The sequence below is a fragment of the Bubalus bubalis genome, chromosome 5, assembly GCF_019923935.1.
Source record: "Bubalus bubalis isolate 160015118507 breed Murrah chromosome 5, NDDB_SH_1, whole genome shotgun sequence".
In the NCBI taxonomy this organism is placed as follows: domain Eukaryota; kingdom Metazoa; phylum Chordata; class Mammalia; order Artiodactyla; family Bovidae; genus Bubalus; species Bubalus bubalis.
Window position 1 is genome coordinate 56991395 of NC_059161.1, and position 14262 is coordinate 57005656.

General features: G+C 45.6%; 1 protein-coding gene across 5 annotated transcripts in view; it reads right to left on the reverse strand.

Annotated features, from left to right (window-relative positions):
- Positions 1-14262, reverse strand: part of MTARC1 (mitochondrial amidoxime reducing component 1) — a 31756-nt gene that overhangs the window by 10095 nt on the left and 7399 nt on the right. For 3 of the 5 annotated variants that reach the window (XM_044943169.2, XM_025286078.3, XM_006080635.4), the window contains exons 3-6: positions 11809-11971; positions 10814-10954; positions 8493-8554; positions 8331-8402 (exon numbers count right to left, since the gene is read on the reverse strand). In XM_044943169.2, the coding sequence (XP_044799104.1) occupies positions 8331-8402; positions 8493-8554; positions 10814-10954; positions 11809-11971 (438 nt within the window). Of the gene's footprint in view, positions 1-3804; positions 4095-8330; positions 8403-8492; positions 8555-9294; positions 9355-10813; positions 10955-11808; positions 11972-14262 lie in introns of those variants that run through there. The other 2 variants (XM_044943168.1, XM_025286079.2) reach the window with 2 other exon arrangements.

The following is a 14262-nucleotide window of genomic DNA, read 5'->3' on the forward strand; positions in this document are numbered from 1 at the left end:
ACTCCCGGAGTTCACTCAGACTCACGTCCATCGAGTCAGTGATGCCATCCAGCCATCTCATCCTCTGTCGTCCCCTTCTCCTCCTGCCCCCAATCCCTCCCAGCATCAGAGTCTTTTCCAATGAGTCAACTCTTGACTCATTGGAGGTGGCCAAAGTACGGGAGTTTCAGCTTTAGCATCATTCCTTCCAAAGAAATCCCAGGGCTGATCTCCTTCAGAATGGACTGGTTGGATAGACATTACTTTATCACTTCCCTCGGCATCTCTCCTCCTGACTCCACATCTGTGATCAAAACCACAGCCTGAGCAGTCCGTCCGGCTGAGAGGCCTGGAGTCATCCTTTGCACTGGGTCCCTCCCTTTCCAGTGTGTTCATAGCTGCCAGGTCCTGAGGTTTTTCCTGTACCACGTCTTTTGAATTTTCTCACTTTTTCTTCCACTGTCAATAATCTCACTTCATGCATCCTCAGACAACTCTAATAACTCTTTTCTACCTTCCCCCCTCCCCTCGCTTGGTGGCTCCTCTGTGGGCTCCCCTCCCGCAGTTCCCCAAGCATTAGAATTCTACCTTTTCTTCAAGGCCCAACTCCAAAGCCACATATCCTAGGAAAGAAACTCAGGATCCCCGGGCTAGGAGCGGTCTCCCCATCCTGGATTTTCTCTGCTGCCCCTTGAACACACATGTGCTGTGTCCTGCACTGTTAGAGCATGTCTGTCTGTTCTTCCAGACAGAGAGTCTGCGGAGAGCAGGAAATGTGACTAACTCCCTTGTATCACTCACACCCAAGGCTGGGCCCTGTATGTCACCGGTGACCCACAATCATCTGTTGAACAAATTGAACGTGTTGGTATAAAACCCTCTGTTAGGAGCGATATTCCTATCTTTGGAGCTTCCCCAGTGGCTCAACTGCAAAGAATTTGCCTGCAAGGCAGGAGAATCAGGTTGCATCCCTGGGTTGGAAAGATCCCCTGGAGGAGGAAATGGCAACCCACTCTAGTATTCTTGCCTGGGAAATCCCATGGCCAGAGGAGCCTGGCAGGCTACAGCCCATGGGATCACAAAAGAGTCGAACATGAATGAACAACTAAATGGAAACAGCAAATTCACATCTTTTTCAGGCAAAAAATGCAAGAATCACCAGAAAAAGTGTACATGGGATGTGCATAAATAACATGGCAAGATTTTCCCCTCCCCCACCTCCACCAGGAGAAAGGTTTCCTTCTGTCTCTCATTTAACCTAACTCCAACTTTAATCATTTTTATATCATTTTGATGGAAAGCACTTTTTCATTCTACTGTTTTCTGAGAAAAAAAACTATTGCAACAACTCAGGTCTAATTTTGTTCTGCATATCAGAGGTGGCTAATGAGAAAATGGGGAGAGTGAAACCTCTAGCCTCTGCCCCCAGCTGCAGGCGCTATGTCTGTTCTGGTCATTGTTGTATGCCAGCAGCCTGGTCTGGCACCTGGTACGTTGAAGCCACTCGAAATGAGGTTGGTTGAGCCAACAAATAAATCAACAGGTGGATGGGAACCATGAGCCACTGATCCAGCTGGTCCTGCCTGGCCAACAACATTCCCCTGCTCTGCAGTCAGGTCTGCAGTGATGCTGGACCCTGGGAACCAGGCATGTCTCCTAGCCTGCCTCTCCATTCTCAGCCTGCAATACCAGGGACATTTGGAGATGTGTCTGTTGGAGGGTGACTTCTTCAGGATGGAGGCAGATCAGGCATTTTATGACTTGGGATTTCTGCTTCTTGCAAGCTGGGGAGCCTGAGGCTCTGATTATCTCAGAGAGGGGATTGAGAGTCAGTTCTGTGCAAACACTGACAGTTTACAAAGAACATCACACAGATTATCTGTTAATCCCTACAATGTGCCTATGTGGGAATATGTATCGCCCCCACTTCACAGGGAGGTCTCAGAGGAGTAACAGACTTGCCCAGGATCTAAGTGGTCAGGCTCAGGCCAGAACTGAGGTCTGGCTCACTTCAGAGTCAGGACTTTTCCCACCAGGGATGTGACCCCTGGTCATCTTTGTACCTCCTGGGTACTACACACACACACATGAGAAGAGGTGAGGGGGTTAATATCTATTCTGCACAAACCTTCAGCCATGCACGGGTTTCCTTGCCCCTTGACATCACCACCCACACACACAGGTACTCCCCCTCCAGGTAACTTAGGAAGGGAGGACCCACAGGGGCTGCCACCACTCCCAGCCCAGCCCCTTAACCTGCTCAGGGTTGGACCAAGGAGTTGGTTTGTAGGCGCGGCACTACCAAAAGCCCCCAGCTCTGTCCCACTTAGGCTCCTGCTGACATTGTCGCCATTGATCTGTGGGGAGACTCGGCAAACGAGATCAACAGCGACCCCTTGTGGGACTGAGGCGATATTATCCACTGTCTGAATTCACATCCACACCAAGCTTTTTGTTCAAGAGACTGAAAACAAGGCATGATCTCATACATGGATCTTCCTTGATTTTTTTCTTCCAAATATACAAATTTTGCTTTTGCAGATGATGATAGGATTGTGGTGCTGGTAACCCCATGGACTGTAGCCCACCAAGCTCCTCTATCCATGGGATTCTACAGGCAAGAATACGGGAGTGGGTTGCCATTTCCTTCTCCAGGGGATCTTCCCAACCCAGGGATGAAACCCAGGTCTCCTATTTTGCAGGCAGATTCTTTACCATCTGAGCCACCAGGGAAGCCCTGATGATGGGATTAATAAATTGCAAATCCATGTAAAATCACCTTTCTTGGGCTTCCCTGGTGGCTCAGTGGTAAAGAATCCACCTGCCAATGCAGGAGACACGGGTTTGATCCCTGGTCTGTGAAGATTCCACATGCCACAGAGCAATTAAGCCCATGCGCCACAACTACTGAGCCTGTGCTCTAGAACCCAGGAGCTGCAACTATTGAAGCCCGGTGCCCTAGAGCCTGTGCTCTGCAACAAGAGTAGCCACCAAAGTGACAAGCCCAAGCACGGCAGCTGAAGAGGAGCCCCCACTCACCGTAACTAGAGAAAAGCCCTCATAGCAATGAAGACCCAGCACAGCCAAAAAATAAATAAAATTGCCTTAGTGAATTTTCTCTTCCAGTGAATATGAAACACACTACCACATTAATGGGAGACACACGTTTTGTTTCACTTAAAACAAAGGTCTCCATCCTTGAGGGTGTGGTGTGAGTGGAAACTGTTACCTATAAAGTGCTGTGGACTGGTTGAGAGCTGCTTGCTTTACTCACTTATTGGTCAATGCCCAGACCATGGTTTGCAAGCAGGGTCTCTGATCACCACTGGGTCCCCACCGAGGGCACAGGACACTTCTGGGGACTCCCAACTTGCTATGTGTAACATCAGGTCAGGAATAAAACAGCACCGTGAAGACACCACAGACAGGAGGTACTGAAGGCCAAGCAGGTTGGGCTTCCTTGCATTTAATGCAGCCTCAGAAAATGGAAAGAAGTGTCTCCAGGGGATTTTCTCCAGGATTTTCCTTCGTTCAGAATGTGCCAAGCTCATAAGTGGAAATTATCAATAACCACAGTCTACATGGTCATTATGTATTTTATCATCTATTTTAAAAAGTAGCATTTATTGCTTTATTCTAACCAAGGGGGAGCGTAAACCAGGAGAGGTATACAGTCCAGGCGTGTGTGCTCACTCTCAGTTGTGTCCAACTCTTTGCCACCCTGTGGACTGTAGCCCTCCAGGCTCCTCTGTCCATGGGATTCTCCAGGCAAGAATACTGGAGTGGGTAGGTATTCCCTTCTCCAGGGGATCTTCCTGACCCAGAGATTGAACCCTGGTCTCCTGTGTGTCCTGCACTGGCAGGTGGATTCTTTACCACTAAGCCACTTACTCTTATTAGGTCCGTTTTTACAAATAAACTGAAACATCAAGCACGTAACTGACTTGCTAAAGTCACAAAATGACGGGGGAAGGGGAGGACAGAGCCTGGTGGGTGGGGGGAGCTGTCTCCTTCCATAGTATCACTCGCACCAAATCCTTCTGTCTTTACTTCAGCACAGCACAGCCTGACACAGGCGGAGAGCAGCAAATGTCATTGTCCAAGTCCTCCTGCATCTAACAAAACATATGTTTCAACAGAACGAACAAGGTGATTCTTCCTATTGAAAGGAACAATGACAGACCCACACCGCTCCTGTGGGATCAGCATGGGAGTCACTTTCCTTCCAGCAAGAAAATAATAATTCCTTCTTCATATTTTCCTGCCAGCAGACCGGCCTCCACTGTGAATATTTCACAGACAAAGGTTCCTCTGGGCCTGCGATCAGCAGACATTCAGCACTGGTCTCCCAGCTGAGAACCTGCCTTCCTGGAGCAGCACAGCCCTGGGGCACAGGGGACCCAGGAGGAGGGAAGGCAGAGCTCCCAGGTATCCTGCCCAGGAGGATAGCCAGGGAGCAGAGAGGAGGCCCCCGAAACCATTTTGCTTCGCTTCTGTGATTTATGTCAGGCAGCCCAGGCCTTTCTCTTCCCGATTTATGGCCGTCTGTCCTGGGAGGGACATAAATTATGGCATCTATGGCAATTTAAATCTCAGTAAGATAGAGGAGAAGACACCTAGGCTGGCTGTCCCGTCTCCTGGGGTATTAAGAGCAATTAGGGTGGACTGGTTGGGCTGCTGAGGGGCTGCAGGAGATCCAGAAGGTTGGGCTGCTCCCAGGGGTCAATTTTCCTCCTTCTATAAACACAAGATCCCAATGGAAGGAGGGGCACCAAAGATTCAGAGGACTGGCCCCAAAGACTCTTTCTGAATCCAGAAGGAAAGGTACCAGGCACCAAGCACTGTTGGGAGGAGAGAACAAGATGATGTATACAAATGGACAACAGCCAATTTTCCAAATTATTTGGCTGGCTTGTACACAGAACCCATGGAGGTCTGTCCTGCTCCACTGACTTCATAGGGAGGAACAGCCAGGGCCTGAGCTAGAGAGGAGCCTGCTGATCAGCTGGCAGAACCAGGACTGCTAACCCCATGGCGGGGCGCTTTCCCCACCTGCCCTGCCCTCCTCCTCCACAGAGCTGCTCAGTGATCACAGCAAAGTGGGAAGATGGAAGATTTTCCAGTTTGTGCTAATAGTGAGTGAACCAGCACATTTGGAGGAATCACTAGTCCTTCCTGCAGCTTCTCTGACTCGCTCCCCTCCAGAGTGTCTGGTCATGTCTAATAAAGTCTCCTCCAACATTTCATTACGACCATCCTCAAACAGATGGGCTTCCCTGGTGGCTTGGACGGAAAGAATCTGTCTGCAATGCAGGAAAGGGAGTCTGTTTCATTCCATCTTTCACCAAGCTTGTTAGTCCAAGCTCTTTGGACCACCAGCCTCCTTTGATCAGCACCCATCCCTCTCTTGGGCTTCCCTGGTGACTCAGATGGTAAAGAATCAGCCTGCATTGCAAGGGACCCGGGTTCGACTCCTGAGTCAGGAAGATCCCCTGGAGGAGGGAATGGCCACCCACTCCAGTATTCTTGCCTGGAGAATTCCATGGACAGAGGAGCCTGGTGTGCTACAGTCCATGGAGACACAAAGAGTCAGACACGACTAAGCGACTACACTTTCATCGTCAAACAGGCAGATGAGTTCAAAGAATTTTACAGAGAACATCCAATTGTCAGTCATTTGACCCAACACATAACATTTTACTGTATTTCCTTTATCATATGTATTTATCCATCCATCAATCCATCGTCATTTTTTTCCATTTCCAAGTAAGTCACACATGTCAGCAAATTTCACCTTGAAACAGTTCAGCTGGAATATCATTTCCTAGGGTTAAAATTTCTTAACTATTTTTGAGGGATGATAAAATTTACACGGAGTGAAATGTATAAATCTTAGGTGTTCTGTCTATTAACATTTTGTTGTTATTCAGTTGCTAAGTCATGTCCAACTCTTTTTTTTTTCCTTCTTTTTTCTTTTTTTTTATTGAAGCATAGTTGATGTACAATATTATATGTTCCAGGTGTAGTGATTCATGATTTTTAAAGATAATACTCCATTTATAGTTATTATAAAATATTGGCTATGCTCCCTGTGTTGTACAATATATTCTTGTAGCTTATTTTTTTAACTTTTTATTTTGTATTGAAATATAGCCAATTAATGGGACTTCTCTGGTGGCTCAGATGGTAAAGAATGTGCTTGCTAAGCAGGAAACACGGGAGACTCAGGTTCGATCCCTGGGTTGGAAAGATCCTCTGGAGAAGGGAAGGCAATACACTCCAGTATTCTTGACTGAAGAGCTCCATGGACAGAGGAGCCTGGCAGGCCACAGTCCATAGGGTTGCAAAGAGTCAGACACGACTGAGTGACTAAGCCACACACACACACACACACACACACACACACACACACAGTCGATTAACACTGTTGTGATAGTTTCAGGTGTACAGCAGAGCGACTCAGCCATACATATACATGTATGATTTCTCCCCCAAACTCCCCTCCCATCCAGGTGTAGCCTCCTCTTTGAATGTTTCTGCAAATTTGCACTCAATGGTGGGGATCCAGAGAAAAAGCAGCCATTTGCCCTTCGCCTCAGTAATCTGGAATCTCCCCTCCCAACCTCCCTCCAACCCACCTCGTTTGACTTTGCTCCTGACCTCCCTCTCTCTGCCATGTGGCCTGGCCCTGGATGACTGTCCTCCTCGCTATAGCCTGGTCTTGATGCAGGACGCTGGTCTCCATGGACCGCAGGTGCCGGCTTCGTGCCTGGGGGCAATGTGCTGTGTGGGACAGAGTCCCCACCCCCAGGCTTCAGCCTGCCAGGGAGGGCCCGATAGTAGTTTCTGGGTCAGCAGAATCAGCAGAGAGGGATGTATGTGTACACAGTCAGCCGTGTCTGACTCTTTGCAAGCCCATGGACTGAAGCCAACCAGGCTCCTCTGACCATAGGATTCTCCCGGCAAGAATACTGGAGTGGGTAGCCATTCCCTTCTCCAGGCAATCTTCCTGACTCAGGGGTTGAACCCAGGTCTCCTGCATTGCAGGCAGATTCTTCACCATCTGAGGCACTAGGGAAACCCAAGAGAGGGATGGGTGCTGATTAAAGGAGACTGGTGGTCCAGAGAGCTTAGACCAACGAGCTCGGTGAAAAATGGAACGAAACAGACTCCCATGCCAGGGGAACAAATTTGGTCACACAAGTCCCATTATAACCTCCTCTTAATGTGCTCTTCATGATGCCTTTTATGTCAGATGGCCAAAGTTCATTTCATTCCTTCCTCAAGTCTTCTGGGGCTTTGACTAAAGCAGAAGTTACCACCCCCACCCCCCACTTCTTCCCTCCCCTCTTCTGCAAGTAATACCCAAGGATTCATGTCAGGATCCAAGCTGAGGGCCTCAGGGGCTGAAGAAATGAGACCTGACACCCGACCTGTGATCCTGCATTCAAAATGGAAGACCAGGGAAGATGAGCATCACTTTGAGGGTTTCCACCATGTCCTGGCTCCAGATTTGGCAGAAAACAGCACAGAAGGGCATGGATCATGAATTGTTGTTTTAGCTAAAGTACCGCAGCTTGCTTATAGAAAGTTTAGAGCCTACATATCAGAATATATATTTCCCCATAATTCCATTACCAAAAGAGCACCTCCATTAATGTTTCATTTTACAGACTTCCAGCCTTTTAGCTACTCAGATTCATTTATATATTTTAAAAAGGAAAATCAAATTAAAAAGTCAATGCTATATATGCAGTTTTGTAATCAGCTTTTTAAAATGAACATTACTGTAAATATTGGTCTATGCAATTTAAACTTATCTGTCACTGTCTTTCATTAAAAGAATTTTACTGTGAAACTTTTAAGATAAAGAAAAAAGTAGAAAAAAAATAATGCAATGAATCCCCACCTAATTATCACCCAGATTCTATTTATCAAGATTTGACATATTTTTCCATGTGTGCTTTTGCTAAAATAACAGCACACCCCAGGTATCACTTCACTTCACTCTTGCATACTTCAACATGCTCCTCCAAAACAGTCGGGCCTTTCTTAAAGCACCAGAAAGCCCTTATCACACCTAATGAATTTGTGAGATCACCTAATGGGAAGTCCATTGTAAAGTTGGTCAAAATATCTAAACCATATATTGTTGCTTTTTAACTGGTGTGCTAGGATCACGAATTCAAATGAAAAGTAAAATTAGTTGTGCAAGTAGGCATTCTGAGACCAAAGCACCCAGGAATATTTCCTAAATTACCCAGTCACTAGTACCCCCTTCTGCTTCAAGAATACTCCCGCGTAGTGTTCTCCCTGCTTCTTCGAAGAGATATTAAATTGCATAGTCTTACCTCTTCAGGGTCTCCAGTGGCTCCTTCCTGCTCATGACGCCGGTGTCCGGGTCCACTGTGGTTAAAATGCACCTGGACACACACACAGGGCATCATACACCGGACAAAGCAGACAGTCCTCCCCTTCTCCCCCCTTCTCGACCAGCAGCGCATGTGTCTCACCTGGAGCAAGCCATCACCCTTTTCAGTTCCACGTCTCCAATAAGAAGCTCATTCCATGAGTCCTGGGGCCAAAGCACATAAATCAGGTGAGCACTTTGGAGCCCCAGCCCTGACTCAACCCTGTAGGGGGCACATCATGGGATTCGACAGCTAAGCAGCCATTTCCATCAGTGACGGCTGGCTTTACATCATGCCTTCCTGTTTCCGCCCTCTGCCATTGATCTGTCAATTCTTTCCCCTGAAATGAAACCCTCCCCTTCCTCTCACTTGTAAAACCGGAATTGAAACTCATCTCTGAAGAATAAATACTGTATGGTATCACTCATATGTGGAATCTAGAAAAATAAGACAGACAAACTTATTTGCAAGGCAGAGAGATGCTGATGTAGAGAACACCCATGGATACCAAGGGGATGAGAGGGTGAAAGGAATTGGGAGATGGAGATGGACACATATGCACTATTGATACTATGTATAAAATAGATAGCTAATGAGAACCTGCACAGGGAACTCTACTCAATGCTCCTAAATTGGAAGGAAATCCAAAAAAAGAGGGGATATAGGTACAAATATTACTTTGCCAACAAAGGTCCGTCTAGTCAAGGCTATGGTTTTTCCAGTGGTCATGTATGGATGTGAGAGTTGGACTTTGAAGAAAGCTGAGTGCCGAAGAATTGATGCTTTTGAACTGTGGTGTTGGAGAAGGCTCTTGAGAGTCCCTTGGACTGCAAGGAGATCCAACCAGTCCATCCTAAAGGAGCTCAGTTCTGAGTGTTCATTGAAAGGACTGATGCTGAAGCTGAAACTCCAATACTCTGGCCACCTGATGTGAAGAGCTGACTCATTTGAAAAGACTCTGATGCTGGAAAAGATTGAAGGCGAGAGGAGAAAGGGATGACTGAGGATGAGATGGTTGGATGGCATCACTGACTCAATGAACATGAGTTTGGGTAAACTCCAGGAGTTGGTGATAGACAGGGAGGACTGGCGTGCTGCAGTCCTTGGGATCACAAAGAGTCGGACACGACTGAGCAACTGAACTGAACTGATAGCTGATTCAATTTGGTATACGGAAGAAATTTACACATTGTAAAGCAACTATACTCCAATAAAAATTTAAAAATAAAAATGAAATTCGTCTCCTTCAGGAAGCTTCCTTGACTAACCCTGCCTGACTGGAGGCTGTAGGGAAGGCAAGGGTGGGGGCTGAGGCAGGCAGCAGGTGAAATAGAGGAGGGATTATGGAGAGGGGGGATTACTCTAGGTTGTAGGAGAGCTTTTCCTGCTCGCCTAAAATGGATTAAGACATCTCCCCTGGCTGGACAGGAACAAATCTAGAGGAGGCCAGTAACCTTACTTCCCTCTGCATCTCCAGAGGAGCATTTATTAATACAAAGCTCTCAGGCCCAGGAAGTTCCTCGGGCATTTGTCTACGGCCTGGGTCACTGGTGCTCACTTTAAGGACAAATCAAATCGATGGACTGTGCCCGTCAAATCCAGCAGGGGAGACAGCACATACACATAAGAAAAGTGAATGGTCAATATTCCTTTTAAAAGGTCCAGAAAACCGGAGAGAAAGCATTACAAGACCGCACCCTTGTGTTGATTGATCTGTGCAGGCAAGCCTGGTGCTGGTGGATCAGAGAAGAGATTTTCACCGCTGCCCTGCTCTGGTCAGGGGAGGTTTTAACGAAAAGGTGGGATCTGAATTGAGTCTTCCAGGGTGGAAACTTTGAGAGATACAAAAAAAAAAGGGTGAGGGACTCAAGGCAATAATAAGAAGGACATCTGATTGTGGTCCTGATCATCTTACCCTCACAGGGAAGGGGCTGAAGACAAGAATCCAGAGTTAAAACAAACCCTCCCAGTCCTTTGTTGATCACAAGCCAGAGAGAAAGTTCCAGACCCAGAATTTTAACTCTGATAGTGTGCATTATTCTTCATATGTAAACTGCGGAGTTTCATTTTTGCTTTTTTAATCATAAAATGAGTCTCTTGTATACCCATTCCAGTATTCTTGCCTGGAGAATCCAATGGGCAGAGGAGCCTGAAGGCTACAGTCCATGGGGTTGCAAGAATCTGGCACAACTTAGCAACTAAACCGCTTGTATGTTTCACAACAGTCCAAAGTGCTGGGCACCTCAGGTTCGAGTGCCCCAGCCTGCTCTGTGTACATTTCTCCACCAGGAGGCACAGTAGTCTTCCCAAAAAATGTGCATCCTTCAGAATAACCTAATCAAGCATCAAAGACTCACACCTTAAAAAAAAAAAAAAAAAAAAAGTTAAGTCCAAGGAAAGGAGCAAGGAAGGCATAGTGTTACCTCTGCATAGACACCACAGCCTGAAATTACGATATTGGGCCTGAAGTTGGCTGTTTTAACTTTCTTCTCTAGCCTGGAGTTGAGATCTGCCAATGATGCCTCAGAAAGGATCAAGAAAGGGCTGGCATCTGAGTATGGGATCTGAGGAGGAGAGAAGAACTGTTAGAGCATGACACACACAAAGGCATTTCTCAAAGGTCACATGGGTCTGGTTCCTGGAACCTTCCACCCCTCCCTCACCCTACCTCCCCACGCAATCTTTCTAAGTATTTCTCTATTCCTTTTTATAGCAAAGTCACAGCAATTCAGAAGCTTTAAATAGCCTTGCAGATAACAGGAACTGCATGATGGAGTGAAGAAAACAGGGTCTCAGAATCTTAGAGCTGTCCCCTTTCTCATCCTCCGAACTCTCACATGTTGATTTTAATAAGGTGGTTGGGTTTGATGACCTCATTAGGTATGATAAAAAAATATTCACTGATTCTATGGATATGTATTTTTCATGCAAATCAACATTCAACATGGCTGTGGAAACGGTGCCACAAAGCCTTGTATGTTTCACTCTTAGGATGAATTCTTAAAGCCTTATTCCTTTAAGGGCCAGTCTGGTCATTTAAAATCTGTGGATCTCCATACCCACACTCATTTGCCCAATTGAGATCTGACACAACATGGCAATCCAGTGTAAAAAGGCTGGACTCCTCATGAAATTACAGAGAGACTGGGAAAGATGCTGACCTAGAAAAGTTTTGAAGCCATGTTGGCACCAGAAGTTTCTGTAAATAGGAATTTTTGCTCTGGGGCAAAAATGCAAGAGTCCTCCAAATCAAGAAACACAGATGATGCTCCCAAGGGAAGGGCTTTATATTTCACCAATAGCTTATGGCAAAAGTAACAGCTTTTGTCATGAGAGATCACAAAAGATAAAAGATGAGAGCTGAGCTCAGCAGACATGTGCCATGCTCTCCGCTTCCAAGGAAGCCTGCCTTCCTGACCTGGTCCGTGGGTGAGAATGTGTCTTCTACTTGGTGAGAATTTCTCGGTTGCATGTGGGGTTCAAAGTGCACCAGCCTGTAGGGCTGTGTCTTCAGGAAGTTTGTTATCCACTGGGCCGCAGCCTCACCACAGTCTCTGCCCTCGATCTCCAAGCCGTGCACTCTGCAAGGGACAGGGACAAAGAACAGGCATGACTTTGACAACCTGGACACCCTGCCAATCCTGCACAGATCCAAAAGGCTGCACCTCGCTGTGACGTCGCTGTAATTCCTTCATTACCAGAAGACATCATTTTAGCCTGGCCCTTACTCTGAGCCACGTGGAAACCCAATTAAAGATAGAAGTTCAATCCCTCTTTTCTGCATTTTTTTAATAGTTGATTTACAATATTGGGTTAATTTCAGGTGCACAATATATTGACTCAGCTTTTTTTCAGATTATACTCCATTATAGGTTATTGTAAGATGTTGGATGTAATTCCCTGTGCTATAGAGTAAATCCTCATTGCTTATATATTTTATAAACCAGAGATGCAGATGCAGTCTTGTGATTCCTTGCCTGGAAGGAATGCAGGCAGAATAAAATGAGATCATGTGTTTGAAAAGAGAAGGAGTTCTCCAGAAGAAACCTAATGTATTAGTATAAAATAAAATTGCTGCAAAAATATGGTTCACTCAGTTGGACAGAAATCTTTATTAAAAGGCTGCTATAATGATAATAGAGGCTTCCTAGGTGGCTCAGTGGTAAAGAATCCACCTGCCAATGCAGGAGATGCAGAAGACCCGGGTTGGATCCCTGGGTTGGGAAGATCCCCTGGAGAAAAGAATGACAACCCACTCCAGTATTCTTGCCTGGAGAATCCCATGGACAGAGGAGCCTGGCGGCGTACAGACCACGGGATTGCAGAATCAGACACAACTGAGCAACTAACCCTTCCGTCCATATTTCAGGTTTTTAAAAAGTTGAATAAATTTAAAGAAAAACATCAAGTAAGTAAGTAAGTGATTTATAATTTAACGTAAATCATGATCATGTTTCGAAAATGCTGAAGTTTGGGAAAGAGGACAGAGTCAAGGGACCTATATCTTCTATATGAAATGTCTACTTAGTTCCTCTGCCCATTTTTTAATTGGACTGTTTGTGTTTTTATCCTGTTGAGTTATTAACCCCTTACCAGATACATGTTTTGCAAATATTTCTTCTCATTTTGCTGAGAGTTTTCTTTTGTTGTGCAGAAGTTTTTTAGTTTGATGGAGTCCCATTTATTTATTTTTGCTTTTCTTGTTTGTGCTTCTCATGTCATATCTAAAAAATCTCTGCCAACCAGAGAAGCCTTTCATCACATTGATTGATAGAAAATCTCTCCCAGATTTGGAAATTTCTTAGCTTTAAATAATCTTTCTCCCACCTTCTATTTCTCCTCTCCTGCTGCTGCTGCTGCTGCTAAGTCACTTCAGTCGTGTCTGACTCTGTGTGACCCCATAGACAGCAGCCCACCAGGCTCCCCCGTCCCTGGGATTCTCCAGGCAAGAACACTGGAGTGGGTTGCCATTTCCTTCTCCAATGCATGAAAGTGAAAAGTGAAAGTGAAGTCGCTCAGTCGTGTCCAACTCTTAGTGACCCTATGGACTGCAGCCCACCAGGCTCCTCCATCCATGGGATTTTCCAGGCAAGAGTACTGGAGTGGGGTGCCATTGCCTTCTCCTCTCTTCTCCTATGGGAACTCCAATAATTCACAAATTGTTTCTTTTAATGATACCCCATAGACCACATAGGTTTTATTCACTCTTTTTTGTTGTTCTCTTCTGACCAGATAATTTCAAAGATCCTATGTTTATTCTCACAGATTCTTTCCTTTGCTTGATCCATTCAGCTGTTGATGCACTCCACCGCATTTTTAATTTCATTCATTTTATTCTTCCCCTCCAGAATTTGTTTGGTTCTTTTTTTTTTTTTTTTTTTTTTTTATGATTTCTACCTCTTTAACTTCTCATTTTGTCCACTTATCGTTTCCATGATTTAATCAAATTGTCTTTCTATGTTTTCTTATATATCACCGAGAGTCTTTAAAACAGCTATTTTCAGTTAATTGGGCACATCACAGATATCCATGTCTTTGAAATAGATCAGTGAAAATTATTATGATTCTTTGGCGATATAATGTTTTAATGATTCTTTTGCATTCCTTAGAGTTTTGTGTTGCTGGCTTTGCATCTGAAGTAGCAGTCACCTCCTCCAGTCTTTACCAACTGTTTTCCAGAGAGAAACACCTTGCCTCAGTTCTGAGGCTTTCTCAGGCCTTCTCCGGATACACCTACTCCATGCTTCTTGCTCTCTTATATGGCAGGATTCTTAAGCTTGTATGCTTTCTCTCAGTCCTGAAACCCATCAGACCAAATGCTGTCAGATTCCCTTTCTCCCTTCAAAAGTGGCACTAACGCTTAAGTTTGTGG